The following is a 16,653-nucleotide window of genomic DNA, read 5'->3' as shown; positions in this document are numbered from 1 at the left end:
TCAGGCGAAGGCTGCTTCACCTAAAACTATTTTCCCAAACTGGTGACGGAGGCAGAGAATATTCTTCCACAACCACTTCCTCCGTATCTCATTAATATACAAATAAGCCCCGCCTCCCACTGACGCTTCCCGCCATAACGTTCTCTTTTATCCTATCCTGTTTTATACTATCCTGCATCCGTCCTTCATGAGATAGGACTCTAGTCAAACCAAAGTCAGTATGTGGTAAAACAAAATTCTTATGTCTCGCAACCAATTTATTCCCAGACCGCTCCGAGGCTGAAAACAGAGAAAACTCGATATTTCCCAAACAATTCCTCCATGTGCAGCAGCGGAAAGTTCAGCAAGCAAACAGTTAAGCAGCGAGGAATCCACAATGGCAACATCTCTGTGAGGTATTTTTTTTTTTTTTAATGCGAGCAGAGAGCAGGCGGTGTTGTTTAGACCCTGGACTCTGGCCTTTTTCAGTCTGAGGTTTCTCACTTCAGTCCCGGCGGAGATCTCCAGGAACACCCAGCTCCGCTCCAACAAATAAAAGCAGCTTTGTTTGAGAGCGGCGCGATTGCAGTTGGACGTCCAGAAGGGTTTTGAACGGGTTTCAGCTCTTCAGTGGATTATTATCTGAAGTGGGACAGCTGCTTGATTGGGCTGTTTTGCTGACAATTATTAAATGATCCAAATCCAGGCTGTGGAGCATGTGCTCAAAGGAAGCATCCAACCCAACAACAGAAAAACAGAATTCACTAGAGTCCTGTTGATCTGAAACTTACAAGATTAATAAGGTGTACTGCATGCACTAACTAGTCTACCTAATGGGTGCAATGTGTATTTCACTTACAATTACACTTTAGACAGGAGGAGAATAAGGAACAAAGCCACAGTAGAATGATCATGTTTGATAGATTATGTAAAGAAATAAGAGCCAGGGAGAGAAAAGTTTTTTTACTTCCTTGGTTCAGATATTTTATCCTCTTAAACAACGCCCATTCCCAATGGAGTATCCTAAAAATAAGGTTCCATTCTGTTTTTTTCTTTTTGTTAAACGGCTCTGTCGATATTTGTGAACATAAACAACTCTCTCCCAAAACTAGAATCCAGAGAACCAGGACTGTGCTACAACAGGCATTTTCAAATATCAATATATTGATTGTTATACCTTGATATACTTACCTAAATAAATGAAATCATGGTCGAAACAGTTGCTAGCCTCTAAAACAAATGGAGCAATGGCAAGAAGGGAGAGGTGCGGGACAAGTGGCAACATCCTCTTCGGGATGCTTCAGGAAGCAAAGGGGTTTATGGGAAATGTAGTCTTAATTCTGAGAAACACTAACACTTAACAATTCTACTGGTGCGAGATAAAGACCCAGAAGAAGGATAAGAGCCGCAGTTAGGATAGAACTGGAATAAAGTTGTGTATTACTAAGTTACATAAATAAGTAAAATGCTTTACTTCCATTTGTGTTGGACTGTCTTCCTGTTTTTTTTTGCCATAAAGCAATCTCCCTTTGTGCCATAAAACAATGCAGCAGATTTCCCGCCAAAGAGTAGAAGCTTGCGATCTTCTCAGCGATGGTCTCAGTTGTTTACGGTATTATACCGACGTCCCAAAATGAATGACATACTGAGTTATTGATGTTAAAACGATACACATAGTAGCACCTTTAAGTGATATTTTCAAGAGCGACTCGCTTGACGATGCATGAGAGTAGGAATGCTGCTAAGAATTCTGGGTACCCCTGCTAAGCTACGACAGTGGGTCGCCCCCATATCTGTCTAATTTAATACAGCACCACCTCGCCTCTCTCTGAAAGGCCCGGCCAGCTTGGGACCCCCGGAAAGCACTCCCTCTTACCCCCCCCCCACTCCTCCTGTGCGGGAGGTTGACTGTTTGGACTCCTGGGACGTTTGCTGCTAGCTTAATTTCATAGTGTTGCAAACAGTTCTGAACCAGAAAATGTGCCCACATCCCCAGAAAATCACCCAGAGTGCTTCCTGTCACGCTGCCCGCACATTTGGTTTGGTATTCTTCGTCAGTGGAGCGGCTCCAGAACATGTCACTCCAGATTAGAGTCTTGGCTCTCCTGTTTCTACTGTTGGGCCAGAGTTGAATCTACACAAATTTTGACTAAACCTCTTGAGATCATAGGAATAATGTGAACTTTCCCTTTGAATCAATTTTTTCCTCTTGGACTCATACTATATACTGTACATGTACTGCCAGTGTCCAGTATACTATTGTGTTACTATGTTAAAAAGGGGTCCAGGGGGGAACACATTCGTTTGGAAAGGCTTTTGAGTTGCCTTGAGGTTCTTGCCTTGATAATTTCCTTAAAACAAGTGAAAAAATCTGCCAATGGTGTTTGATTTGCATTGGAAACAACCGGAGCTATCTCTCCTCACTGCAGAATGTTTCTCTTGGTTTGAGAAAAATAAGATTCGAAGGCAGAATACGAGACTAAATGACGATGTTAATGTTTCATGTTTTGATCCCGTGTCTGGTTCTGTGACTCTTCTCTGTTGCTAATGAAGCAGATCTAGTAGCATGGCAAGGATGCTGCAAGATGTTCAGCCCAAAGTCCCAGTCTGAGTTCAATCAGTTGAATCTTGAAATCAGATTTTCTGTCAGGATAACGCAGCAGCAGCCGGTTTCTTGAATTCGACTTCGCTGTGCTGAACCTCTCTGCTCTCTGTCTGCTTCCTCTTCCCCCAGAGAGACGAGGCGAAGTGTCCCGCTCTCCCCAACGCCTGCACTTGTGCCTCGGAGAGCACAGGAGCCCAGGGGCCCCAGGGCCCAGTGGTAAGGACCCCGTTATATAACAGCATACACACCCCTATGATGAGGACTCTCTCTTTCTGCACTCTCTGTCAGTCTGTCAGGCCAGAAACCAGATCAATGTAGAGTCTAGAAGCTGTTTATTTATGTCCTGTATGTAGTACAGAGCAGAATATTACACCCTGAAGCACGTTAACCATGGGAAACCTCTTTGCAATGCCTAATAAAACTTGGCCTATTTTTCTAAAGGGGGGTTAAGGTAAACCGCGGGGCTGCAGTCTGCACATTACAGCTGTGGAGGCAGTCGTAACGGGCCGACCCTCCGCCAGCTGACGATACCTCCAGCCTCTTCTTCTTCACCTTCACTGCAAGAACTTTCCACCTTAACAAACCTAGAAAATAGTCTAGAAAATAAGTGAAGAAATCTAGAATTTCACTTGTTGCTCTTGCAGTTGTTTCAGGAATACTCTAGAATCATGTGACAGGAGCTTGAATGTGGAGTGAGCTGACATTTTTTCCAGGATATTGTCACTTGCTTCGAGAGAAACCTTGAAACCGAGTGACATTATCTCAGATTTTTACAGCTGTTTTAAGAAAAAATAAGGTTTTAAGACTGAATACAAGACTAAGATGGACGTTTTTCTCAGTGAAAATGACACCTTCTTTCATCCTGCCTGTCTCTCTCTTGCTGTGTTAATATGACAAATGCCCTTCCCTTCCCAGGGTGCACCTGGGAGCAAAGGTCCCCGCGGTGAAAGAGGAGAAGTCGGCTCTGCCGTAAGTACCTGTCCAACTCAAACCGCTCATCTCTTACAACCCGGCCGGCTCGCCTTGTAATTAAGGTCAAAGTGCACCGGTCATAAAAAACTGAACCATAAGTCTGACACAGTTTTTTTTTTGGAGTTGGACGCTGGACTCTCCAGTTAACGCTCTGTTCTTGATGAAAACGAAGGATTGTTTACAGTGCGAGAGCTTTGAAGAGAATAAGCACATCTGATTCCACTTATCGAATGAGTGTTTGCTCTTTCTCCTCGATATGAAGAGGGGAGGAGAGGTTGGGTTCGATCGCTGCAGCATTCCACGCTGCCTGGCGGTGTGTCTTCCTTCCACAGACTGCAACAGTAGCGTAGCTGAACCGTGCTGCCGAACCAGAGATATCAAAAACAAATTCCTTCCCGTGTTTAAACGATTCTTATCTGCCCCTCGCTCTCTGTATCCGTGGACGTAGGGACCGGTGGGCCCGCGCGGAGACCTCGGACCGCCGGGGCCTATGGGTCTGCCCGGCCCTCAAGGACCCAGCGGATTGTCTATCCCAGGAGAAGCCGTGAGTCTCACAAACACACACACACACGCACAAAACACACACTCCCACGTCTTCAGCGACTACACGTAAATCCCAGGATGCATCTGTAAACCGGCTCAGGGGATCGTTTGGGCAATTTATTACGCGGGGGGAATTTACAAGCCGGGGAGTAATTGTGGCAGGGTCTCGCATTCCTGCCTGTCTGGATATCTTAAGGTCCTTAAACCCCAACGATATCGACGCACGTTAATAAATCAGCGCTTGGATTTCCTGCCTCTGGAGTGTACCCGGATTAAGCAGAAATGTTCCCCTCGCTTCGTCTCCAGAAAGGTCGCAGGAGACGCGCGCACCTCGAGCCGCGTCTTCGGCTTCAGGCCAACGTGTTTACCTTGGCCTGCGCCGCGGCACTGGCAGAACACGTTTCTTCTGACTTGCCATGTTAATGAGCGGTGAGCGTTGAGGAAATGTGCCGTTCCTCCCCTTCGATGCCGTTTCACGTCGGTTTTGTTTTTCAGGGCCGCCAAGGACCGAAGGGAGACCCCGGAGACTCGGGCCTACCTGGGCAGAAAGTAAGTGCTGTTTTGGCGAGAGCCTCCGGTTTGGGGATTTTTAAAACAGGAAAAGGGGGATAATTCACTGTTCGACTACTAGTCTGGCCTCGCGCCACATCGCCGGCCACAGTCAGTATTTCAGCTGGATGAGGATTAAAAAAAAAAGGGGGGGAGTATGGCTCTCAGCAGCAGGTTGAGATTCTGAATATTGCTTTTAAATTAAATGTCTTCTTGAAGTTTGAGAAAAAACGCGCCAAGAAGAACAAATCACCTTGAAATACAGCTCCGGGTAAGTGGAGGCCGGCGGTCAGCGCTCTGTCCTCCGCTTAGTGTCGGTTGTTTTATCTGGGAATATACGAGGAGCTTCGGTCCAAGACGGGATATCCAGGATTTGAAATAAAAAAACACACCTAAGCTTATAAAACAATCGCTGGCATGGAAGTAAAGCAGCATCATGGGTTGCTATTAAACCTATGAGTCATCTTAAGGCTTTTGCTTGGGATAAAACTGTCTGTGTTTTTGAAATATTGAGTGATGAACTTCAGGTAGCATTTTTGTTTTCCCCCCAAAAGACAAATAGCATTTTGAAGTGAAGGCCCTCATATGTAAGTTTAATGGGGTGGTGACAGATGGAAGTCGAAGCACAATCCATTTACTTCAAAGCAAATCTTTCTCCTCCTACCATGCCTCATGACAGATACCACAGCATTATTCAGGCTAGTTGGAAATGTCTTTCACTACACTCCAACATATTATTATTATTATTACTATTATGATGATGATGAGCAACATTTGTTTTGCGCTTTTCAAAGAGCAATTACAAAGAGCTTCACAGAAAACAAAACAATGTGACAATCACATAAACAACGAAAAGGTCAGACGCGGATTAAAAACAGGCTTGCAGAAGAAGAAGATTTGACATTGCCAATTTGAAGTAGAAAGAACTGAAGCCTGTGTGTAAAAATCTGTTTTGAGAAGTGATTGGACACTGATTCAACTGATTTAGCTGATTTAACTGATTTAACTGATCACCTTTAGCCTGAATCCCAGTCTCTGTCACATCCAGACTGAACTCCAGCTGATAACAGGTTCAGATCTAATGAAGCTCTTCAGTCTGAGGCATGTTGACAACACCATGAAGCTCTCAATGGACTCCAGCTTTTTCTTTTACTTTGAGCACAATAACAATGCTTGTGGAGATGGGATCTATTAAATCTGTTTATAGACAGAAAGCGTCAGAAAGCTAACACAGAGCGCTGTGCCCCTCTGACCTGTGCAGGGGCATCTGTTCACTCCTTACAGCCTGAACCTGTGGAGACGTGGACCTGTGGATGAGGAGAATAATCTCTTTTAATGCTGAGAGAAGCTTGTCCCGTTTACAGGGATCTAGCAGAGAACTGTTTCCTGCTTTTTTCCATTTACATTGAGCAGATTGGAGCTAAACCTGAGTGGGCGGAGCCAAAGAGACAGTTCTTCAGAGCGCTAGTTAGCTAACTGGCAAACTTGAACAGCAAAGAACATATTTTTTTCATTCCTTCATGTTCATGACATTCATGATGTTGAAGGTCAGCAGCTAGCTAACTAGCTTACCTAGCTAGCTATAGTCTAGTATGGCTAGTTTGAACTTGAAGGTCAGCTAGCTAACTAGCTAACCTAGATAACTTAGTATGATAGATTGTATTTTTTCAGTTAGCAGCAGAGCGCTAGGCTTCATAATATTAGCTTCCTCCTCTCTTACCTCTTGTCTTTTTCACTGAGCTTCAGTCTAATGTTACTTAACCAGAGAAACTGTGATTCTTTGGCTCCGCCCACTGAGGTTTAACTCAACCAGTTTCTCCAAGAAATGTTTAAGATAAGATAAAATAAAATAATCCTTTATTAATCCCACAATGGGGAAATTTACAGTGTTACAGCAGCAAAGGGGACAGTGCAAAAGCAAGTAAAAAAGGCATCAATAAAAAGCAAGATATAATAAATAAATAAGAGACAGTAAACAGTTACAGTAAACGGCTGAATTGACATTATTGCACATAGGAAATATTGATATAGCACAGTTTGGTAAACATTGATATTGCACATGAGTGAATTAGTCAGTCTTGGTGTGTGTGGTCTACTGAACTGAAACACCAGTCTGCTTACATTTAGACATTTTTTCTGTCCAGCTCATCCAGACAAGTTGTAGAGTTTAGCGTCTTGTGCAAGAACACTTTGACACGTTGGCAGGGATCAAACCCGTGACCTTTCAGTTACCAGACGGCCTCGCTAACCATGAGGCCAACCCCCCCCCCCCCCCTCCTCCTCTCTCCATGCTGACACAGTGCCTCTGCAGTGCCATGGGACTGTAGGTTCTGGACACTAGTAAGAATGATTAATCGGCTCTTGATTCAGACGCAGCAGCCTCGGTGAGTCCACCTCCAAGTGGACGGTGTTCCTGGACCGGTCCGGCTGCAGGTGACCATGTTGGAGCAGATGCTATAGCAACATGCATTTAATGACTTGCAGACTACGCCGGGCCCTGGTTTATAATGGCCAATAAAACGGATCTGGAATATATTATGTACCCTGTAAATCTTATGCCAAAGCATCAAAGACGAGAGAGCATCGACAATAAAAACACTGAGCGGGGTTTCTGAGCAAATGAGAGCGAAAAAGGAGATTTACTGTTCCGACACGCGGAAAACCGGCGGGGAAACAAACCGGTTCGGGTTGGTCGGTCGGAGGGAAGGGGAAGGTGACCTTTTTGTTACACGGGTTGGGAGGAAAAGGTAAAACAGGCTTGAGTCTGAGTGGGTTTGTTTTCCCTGTCTCGTTCCCAGGGTTCACCCGGGCCCGCCGGAGGCATCGGCCCGATCGGACCAGCTGGAGTCAGGGTGAGTACCGAGTCGGTGTGGATCTTAACGGCCACGGCTGGATTTTAAAGATTAAACGGCGTCGGTTCAACGCGTTTTTTTTTCGGTGCGGCTCTTGTCTTTGCAGGGCCCCCCAGGGAAGGAGGGAGGAGCCGGACCCAGAGGCCCAGCAGGCGCCATGGTAACGTCATGTCATGTTTTTTTTTATCCAGGGGAAGGTCTGTTGAGAACGCTGCCTCTTTTTCAGCATCGTCCTGCTTCACTTTCACACAGTTTGACACATTCACACCTGGGAGCTGCTCAGTACAGCCACAGTTTCTAGCAGTTAGCATTATTTCTACTGTTGACCAGTTAGCAAGGCTCTCATACCCAAACTGGAGCTACTGGGGTTTAAGTGCCTTGCTCAAGGACAACTTGGCGTTAGTGTTTCAGGGACAAAGATTTACAAGCTGCTGTGTTGATTGGACTTGACTTTTCTGGTCACAAGAAGGTACTGAAATCCTTTACTTAAGTAAAAGTAGCAACACCATAATGGAAAAATACTTCATTAAAAGTAAAAGCCCTGTATTCAAAAGTTTACTGAAGTAAAAATATAGAAGTATTAGCAGTAAAATGAACTTAAGTATCAAAGTAAAAGCCCTCATTCTTTCAGAGAGTTAAATTATTGAAGCATGAACCTGTCAGAAGTGTTTTAATGTTGTCGGTCTAACTGCTCCATATACTGTTGGGGAGTTTAAACTCTAACAATGCAACATATTTTATGAGCTTATCGTATGTTTTGCGTGTAAAACCTTATTCTGCAAAGTAACTAGTAACTCCAGCCGGCAGATAAATGTAGAGGAGGAAAAAGGACAAGATTTCCCTCTGAGATGTAGTGGAGGAAAAGTAGAAAGTCTCACAGGATGGAAATACTCAAGTAAAGTGCCAGAACCTCAAAACTTGAGTAAATGCACTTAGTTACTTTCCACCTCTGCAAACCTTCAGGCTTTAGACTGATCTAGACTTTATTATTTAATCATTTTCTTTGCAGTTCAGTTCAGAAACAGATTTCTAGCTGCAGGTGATACTGGTTTTGTGATAAGTTTTGTTTTCACCTGTTCAGCCGTTGTGGTGCTGATCCTTTGAATGAACCTACTGAGATCTGATTGGTTCCTGTGTCGTTCCTTGCAGGGACCTCCAGGGGCTCCTGGGATACCTGGAGCTGCAGGAAAACCAGGAAAGGCCGGTGACTCTGGTTCTCCTGTAAGTCTCCCCGCTCCCTTGGTTTTCTGCCACCAGTCATCAGCCTCTCAGTGTCTTTGTTGGTTTGTTGGTTGTTCGGTGAAACTAACCGGCAGTTTCTTTTCTCCATTTTCAGGGCGCTACCGGTGTGAAGGGAGACAAGGGAGAGAGAGTGAGTAAACAGTTGTCTTTGACTCTTGGTCGATACACGGTAGTCACTGTTTTTAATATACAGCCACTATAATAAAGGCTTTTTGCATTTTTGTATGTTGGTTTTTCTTTGGGGAATTCGTGCCTTTATTTCCTCATATGTACCTTTACGTGACTGGCAGGGAATATCTGTAGTATATTTTTTTAGATTCAGTTTTCTAATTTCTGATTGACTCGTATTTTGAAGGTCAGAAGCTGTATCTGAAGAGTCTCCATCCAAAATGAGACAGCAGCTCTTTATCACAGCCTGTCTCAAAGGACTGTGCAGAGAATGAGCCAAACTAGATCAACAATCAATCATAGAACAGAATGATATAGAACAAACATCAGGAAGAGCAAGACACACAAAAACAGATTGTATCAAGACATAACAGCCTAACTACTCTACAGCCTAACCTGTTCAGCTATGTAGATGTTGAAAAAGGTAATTCCTACTAAAGTCAAGTTATTAGCTTTTTCCTTAGCCATTAACCTTCAGGATAACATTTTAAAAGGAGAAAACCATCTGTTTTTTAGTTTTTTTTTTCTGAAAGGGATATGCAGCAATTTGGCTTGAAATCCTTCCGATATTCATTACAAATCCTGCCTCTCTGTACCCAGGGCGACTTCGCTCCTCAGAACATGATGCGTTCCATTGCCAGACAAGTTTGCGAGCAGCTAGTAAACGGTGAGTGGGCCTTTTTTTTTTTTTTTTTTTTGTTCTGAACTCCATTTGGAAGTCGTTCTGGCAGCGTCAGGCAGCCAGACTCCAAACAGCCTCCTGTCTGTCAAGAGAAGCCTGTCATTTATTTTTTTTTTGGTTCTTTTTTTTCTTAAAATGTTCGTTTTCACCCTCCGGTGTTGCAGCACAAATGAGCCGCGTCAACACGATACTGAACCAGATCCCGAACGGCATGTACCGCAGCAACAACCCCGGACCCTCGGGACCGCCCGGACCTCCTGGAAGCCAGGGACCCCGCGGAGAGCCGGGCCAGCCGGGAAGGAACGGTTTCCCCGGAAGTCCCGGTTTGCCCGGCGGACTGGGAGAGAGAGGTAAGACAGGAGGAGGAGGAGAGAGACTCGACCACAGATACCTTCATGAGGAGCTCTGCACCAAAAAACACACATGAACTCCACAGGAGACTCTCAAAAAGGAGTAAAAGGCAGCACATCCCACAAATAAGAGTGAACACTACAAAAACTGACAGACTTGTTAAGTTATTCCATCCTGTATCCAGACTTATCAAGATTATTTTGTAACTTGTTTCAGGACATTTACTTGGTGAAAATGAAATTGTCTTGGAGAAAGTTTCTTGTTTCCAGATTTTCCTCATTGTTTTATGATGATTCCTTGAAAGAAGTCATATTGGCATGAATCAAGTGACATTTATTGAAACCAGCAAGATTATCTGCCAGTGCAGTGAGAGAATTTGACTAAAAATATCATGAAATAAGCTGATAGGTCTGGAAACAAGATGAAATCATTTGACAAGTTGTCAGTTTATTGCAGTGACAGTGACGGATCACTTGCATTGCAGTGCGTTTATTGAAAAGTACAAAACCATCACAAAACGCTAACGAGGTTTGGCCTGTTAGCCTTCGTCAATAAACCTTTTGCACTGTAGGTGATCCATCATTTTGACTCTTATTTGAGCGATGTGCTGCCTTACTCATGTGTTTAGATCTCCTATGGAGTCTACTGTACTGAGCATCTTTCAGTTGTCTGTTTTTGATTTAAAGATTAGCAGAAAATAAAATCAATAAACATAAATAAAAAATCCTGACGTCTGGTAATGCTCCAGTTAACATAGCTTTGACAGCATTTGCTCGTACACCAATATTACATGAAGTTTTTCAGACTTTTTTCCATGCTTCTGCTCTATTGGACGTCTTTGGATGTCTTGTATATTTTATTTACTGCTAACTAGAATAGCCACACACTAACTAGAGCATGACACTTCCAGGAACTAGCGGATCATGTGTGAGAGCGTCAGGTTAGAGGAGAGAGGAGCTCATTTGTCTTTTGTTCCACTGGACAAACCACTGCTGTAACAGGATGAGAATCTGAATCACTTTCCAAATACAGTAAATGTGCTGGATGTCTCGGTGGCGTTTGTGCAAAGAAATATCAACAATTTACACAGTAACATCCTGAAACACATCGAACAAGGACAAAAGGAGTCCAGAGCAAGACCTGCAGGAGACAGAAAGCTATACATATCACTCCACTGACAGACAGTAGACTGAAGCTCGTTCCCCTGTTTCTCTCAGTTTAAGCTGCTGTGGATAAGAGCTTCGTTCCAAATTAACTAAAATGTAAACGTAATGTAAATGTTTGCGTGTTTGTTTCAGGTCCTGGAGGGGAGAAGGGCGACCGAGGGCCGGCCGGACTGGGACAGAGAGGACAGAGGGGGCCGCCCGGTACGTCCCACACTCACTTCAACCTGAGCAGAGCAACTGCAGCGGCATCTACACTACACACTCCACATGTCACAAAGATAACACAAGTCATGTCTGATTTGATTTGACTTAGAAAAATACATGATTTGACATATGTTTCATGCATATTTGACCCCAGACGATCAGAGAAAGTGTTTTTGGTTCTTGATGGAAGACAAAATACCAATAAATTGACATGCAATTCAAAACACAATAAAAACACAATCAGAAGCTCATAGGAGATACACAGCACCAGCTAAACTGTCTTAAAGGTTAAGGCCGGTGTTTTTTATTGCATTTCTTACCGTCAACAAATCCTATGAAAATAACAACATCAACAATGCGTTTGCTCTCCTCCCGTTACTTTCTGACTTCCCACGTACCGTTTTTAGCCGTCAACCCAGAAGTCATTGGCTCCAATTGTAAGATAAAACCTTTAAATACAGCTCACAAAGACATAGTTTACATTTTTAAAATCGCTAACTGTTACCACGAAAAGTCAGGCTGTTGTAGTTATTACCAAATCAAATTCAAATGGGAACAAATTCTTCATTACTCCGGGGACTGTTTTCGGTGCTATGGAACTACTTTCCTGAGATGGAAAACGTGTTTACAGTCGGCTTATTAAGTTGTTTGAGGAAAAAGTCGTCCGGCCCGGTGCATGGTGATGATGAAATATGCTGCAGAGCAGCAGCATGGCTCTGTGACGGGTTTTTAATCGTTTTTTTAATACAACGGAGTTCTATGGCTGCTGGGACATGGCTGCATTGGGCACCGGCTACATGGACGAGACTTGTTGGCAAAACAAATTCATTGCTGATTTTGTTATTTTCATAGGATTTGTTGATGGTAAGAAATGCATTAAAAAACACCAGCCTCATCCTTTAATACTGACCGCTTCTCAATTTGTTGCAAAGTAATGTTCTCACTTCACTTACTAGTAGGACTAGTTCAGGTCAGTCAAAACACCCTTAAGTAAAAGTTACTGATTTAAAAATTACTCCAAAAAGTACAATTACATGAAAAAGCTACTAGTTTCTTCCACCTTGCAAGATTGCATCTCTTCCTCCAAGGCAGCAGGACTTGAGTCTGTCACCCTCAGAGCTACAAACATGCATCTGACTGTTAGGACACCGCTTCCCTCCCAAAAAAAAAAAAAACTGTAGCCGCCCGTCCCGCCAAGACCGGCCCATACAGCAAGTAACATGAGCTCATCCCGCCAGCGGCTGGAGAGCAGCTCCGCTAATCACACACCCATCCAGATCCAGGACGTCCCGCCGCAGCAACACGACCCCGGGAGAAACCAGCCTGTGAGGCGGAAGGAGGGAGGGGGGAGGGGGGGGGAAACACAGCGTTTGTGAAGCCCACAAGGTCAAGTTGTGGAAAATCTGGAAGTGGGAGCGTGTGTGTGTGTGTGGGGGGGAGAAGGGGAGAGGGGGGGTGGGGGTGGGGTGGGGGGGGACTGTCCCAGATAAGGAGGAAGCGAGCGGCGGTGAGTCATGGTGGAAGGGATTGGCGTGTTGAGGCCCTTCCTGCCGTTCCTTCATTCACAACACATGCTGAGGAGAAGACGGAGGGGCAGGGAAACTTTCCAAGCGAGCTTTATGAATGTCTAGACATAACGCAGAGGGGGGAAAAAGGATCAGCAAATCCCCCTCTTTTCCTTTTTTCCCCCCCACTCTCTCTCTTTTTTTTTCTTTTTTTCATGATGTTCCGAATGCGGTGCCCGAGACGGACAGCAGTTGCCACAGATTTTTTTTTTTTTTTTTTATTCCAGTCAGAGGGGGGCGGAGTTACGCCTCAGGTCGACACCGAGGGGTCGTTTTCTGATCGGTTCGGTGGTTAAACGGGAAGAAGACGACACTCCGTCCTTCAAGTCTTCATGTCAGCCTTCATCAGAGCATGGATCGATTTGGTGGTTATTTGTCTACCAGGAGATGAAGAAATAACACCTGATTTTTTTTAGCCCTGGACAGCAGGGGGTCTATGGACGGTATTGACGGTCAGTCGGTCGCTCTGTTCACCACTTTATGGTCACGTGACCTGCAGGGAGTCAGACTGCAGACTCTCAAGCTGGAGACCCGAGTTCGATTCCCTGTAGAGACGCTTCCACAAAATTCAACATCGCGGGGCTGTTAGACTCCTAGTCTTGTTTCAGTTTATCAGGCAGTTTTTACAAGCCCGTTTCCAAAAATCACACGAATCTCGAAACGATCAGGGACAACAAAACATGTCCGAGGCTTTATTTCCATCGTGGCCTTTGGTCTTAAAAACACACAATCCACTGGACCTAAAATGAAGAGTTGAAGACGTTTCACCGCTCACCCGAGAGGCTTCTTCAGGTCAGGAGAAGAAGAAGAAGCCTGAACTGAAGAAGCCTCTTGGATGAGTTATTAATATAAATCAGCAAAAAATCAACAATGAAGTTTCCATCATCGCCAATCCTTTATTTGTTCATCCAATCGCCCTTCCCTTAAGTAAATACTTGCCTGAATTTAACCGTTAGCTAACCGTCTCACATGATGAACACCAGTGGCGTATCTAGAACTTCTTATCTGGAGGGGCAGAGGGGGGGGCACCACTAACTCGGGGGGTCCAAGGACCATAAGCATAAAAATGAGGTTGAGAGTTAAAAAAATAACTGTAATGCAGTATAGTTTGATTGTTTTTAATCAATTGTGTGTACTTAAGTTTGAATATGTTCAGAAACAAATTATTACCTGCAGGACAAAGTTTCTATTACAGCAAGGACTCATTTGACTTGTGATTATTTAGATGAAAACAGACTGTGAAATATCTGGAAGAAATTAAACATAACATCAATACCTGTCACTCTTTGGTCACTTAAAGCAACGTAATCTTACATTTCAGGCAATTTCAATATGTCAATCACAATTAAAAAGCCAATGACGTACAAGAAAATTTGGGGTGGCACCAAGGGTGGCCACCCCTTAGGCTCCGCCCCTGACAAACAAGTGAACATATCTTGATGGGTCTCTGTGTTCTTCCCCCAGGTCCACCAGGTGAAAGCAGGACAGGACCCGCAGGCCCTCAAGGCTCCTCCGGAGCTCGCGGTCCCCCCGGACGTCAAGGCTTCGCTGGGATCCGCGGCCCGCCCGGCCCTCCTGGCTACTGCGACTCCTCTCAGTGTGTCGGTATTCCTTACAACGGGCAAGGATACGGAGGTACGTAAGCAGAACTGGACTGAAAGGTCTAGTCTGGTCTCAGGAGACGTCGTGAAATGAGCACCATGTCTTAAAATGCAAATTATGTGGAGAAGAAACGACTAGAAACAGGATATAGTTTGACATAATTTACCTTCAACTCCGACAACCCAGGTTTTCTACTGAGTGAAGTTTTCATTTTCAGTGAAAACCTTATTCTGACCTTAATCAAAGTTTTCGTTGCCTAACCCAAACCCTTAAGTTAACTTGTTTTATTTGCCTAAACTGAACCGTTCAAAAACCTTTTCACATGACAAACACCTGGAAATGTCGAGTCCAATTCGTGCCATTGTCACATAATTATTTTGTGGTGAAGGTTATCGTCACATGATTCGTGTCCACAACACGTAATCTGCATTTCAGAATTCGTGCTCATTTCACAAAATTTTGTGAGACTTTGTTGAATTGTCTGACACAGAATCTATACATGTAAATGGAGGGTTTCATTCCAAAATGCTATTTTGCTACAAAAATGTTACATGATGTTTGATTTTCAATACCATCAATACATCCTGTTAAGATGTTATAGAGTGCTAAAGATAGCCAATACCTCCAATAAGACTTACAGTAATAGTGAATTTTACTTGCGGTGATGTGTTTTTCATATGTTGGAGATCCAATTTTGGGATGAAACCCTTCACATGGAGATCAGAATGTCTTAACAGGAGTAATGCATGTGTGGAATCCATAGCCTCATAGCTAGTTGATAGTCACTAATCATCAGAGTAACATGTAAGAGATACTAAGTTATATCAGGGTTGTTATTCGCTGTCGTCTGCTCTGACCTCACTGACACCTTCCATCCTGTTTGGCCTGTTTCAGGTTCACCATAGTAAACTTTCTGTCGCCTGTGCTGCTTTCACTTTGACTTCCTGAAAAACCCCAAACCAAAACACAAAGTCCTGTTACTGAAACACTCGCTCACACGCTCTAGAGCTGTTTTAAGGATAACCGCCAAAGGAAACCATTAACAAACTATGCTGAAAACAACGCAACAACAAAGAGGAACCGGTACTAACAACAACTTAGAGCCGATAGAACAAAACACCAGCGGTGATGGCACCAACCTAGTGGCCTGTTTGCATCTTGAAGCCAAAGAACAAACAAAAAAAAAGAGACACTCTGTTCGGTGGAGGAGCATGTACCAAAAAAAAAAAAACCCCAACAAATACTAACAAAGGTGGATTTGTAACAGAGAAACAACTGCAACTACCACAGCATCATCAACAGCAACAACAACAGCAACATCAACATTGTTAACACCATTACTCTCGAGGTGACATCTGTAAATAAACTAATTTGTGCCTTGTAAATGATGTTTGAGTCACATCCACTAAAAATTTAGTTTAACATCTGTAGTTTTTAAGCTTGTGCCTTGCAACAACCTGCTGCTTGCTGAATGCCAACACGAATGCCTCTTTTTTTTTTTTCTGCCCTCGTTCTTTTTAGTTTTTTTATCGTAGCTGTTTCTGTTCGGACTGCTCAGGGCCATTCGATCACTTCTGTACATGTGACCCTGGAGGTTTAGGTTTCACTTTGTTTTCCACTTCATGTACAAAGAAGAATCTTGTGTTTCCTTTTTTTTTTTTTTTTTTGCTGTAGTATTCTCCTAAAACCAGCTATACTGTATCTGTACGTTACGAACACTAACACTGCAATCCCAAGTATTATTATCTCCAGGCTGGTGGTAGAAGAACTCGTACTTGATTTTTTTTTTTTTTATATAGAGATGTTTTGTTGTATTTTGTAAAATGAATGAGTTGCAGAAAAAAATGACAGTGTTGATTCTGGAGTGATGAAGTCACCCGACTCTCAAAATTGGGCTAACATCTGAATGCTAACATCAACAATAACAACAGAAAAAAATGCACTGAACTGTTTACAGAAACATCTTGTCAGTGCGGATGAGATCAGTCCAGTCCAGCTGCTTCACTGAGCGCGCTCACATGCACACTAATAAACCCGTCATAGTCCCACTAAGGTAATCCCCCGATTATTCAACTGGTCATGTAAACATTTCCTTTGATGGGATAAAGGCCGGATATCACATTATGAGAAACCCGATTAGCTAAGTTTTTGCCCAATCTTGCGAATTATTTAC

General features: G+C 43.7%; 1 protein-coding gene across 1 annotated transcript in view; it reads left to right on the top strand.

Moving 5' to 3' along the window:
- LOC139661896 (collagen alpha-1(XII) chain-like) overlaps positions 1–16,059 on the top strand; it is a gene marked incomplete at its 5' end in the record, with an annotated part of 63,277 nt that extends 47,218 nt beyond the window's left edge. Inside the window, 13 exons of the mRNA XM_071540470.1 lie at positions 2,714–2,800; positions 3,500–3,553; positions 4,005–4,100; positions 4,595–4,648; positions 7,447–7,500; positions 7,607–7,660; positions 8,650–8,721; positions 8,837–8,872; positions 9,511–9,577; positions 9,757–9,942; positions 11,242–11,310; positions 14,343–14,513; positions 15,375–16,059. Of these exons, the coding sequence (XP_071396571.1) occupies positions 2,714–2,800; positions 3,500–3,553; positions 4,005–4,100; positions 4,595–4,648; positions 7,447–7,500; positions 7,607–7,660; positions 8,650–8,721; positions 8,837–8,872; positions 9,511–9,577; positions 9,757–9,942; positions 11,242–11,310; positions 14,343–14,513; positions 15,375–15,385 (1,011 nt within the window). The remainder of the gene's footprint in view (positions 1–2,713; positions 2,801–3,499; positions 3,554–4,004; positions 4,101–4,594; positions 4,649–7,446; positions 7,501–7,606; positions 7,661–8,649; positions 8,722–8,836; positions 8,873–9,510; positions 9,578–9,756; positions 9,943–11,241; positions 11,311–14,342; positions 14,514–15,374) is intronic.
- Positions 16,060–16,653: the final 594 nt, after the last annotated feature.

Source organism: Centroberyx affinis, unplaced genomic scaffold, assembly GCF_046629955.1.
Source record: "Centroberyx affinis isolate AG114_WGS23_722 - 3 ecotype Tasmania unplaced genomic scaffold, CSIRO-AGI_Caff_v1 ptg003643l_1, whole genome shotgun sequence".
Lineage (NCBI taxonomy): Eukaryota > Metazoa > Chordata > Actinopteri > Beryciformes > Berycidae > Centroberyx > Centroberyx affinis.
This window is presented reverse-complemented; position numbering and strand designations above follow the sequence as displayed.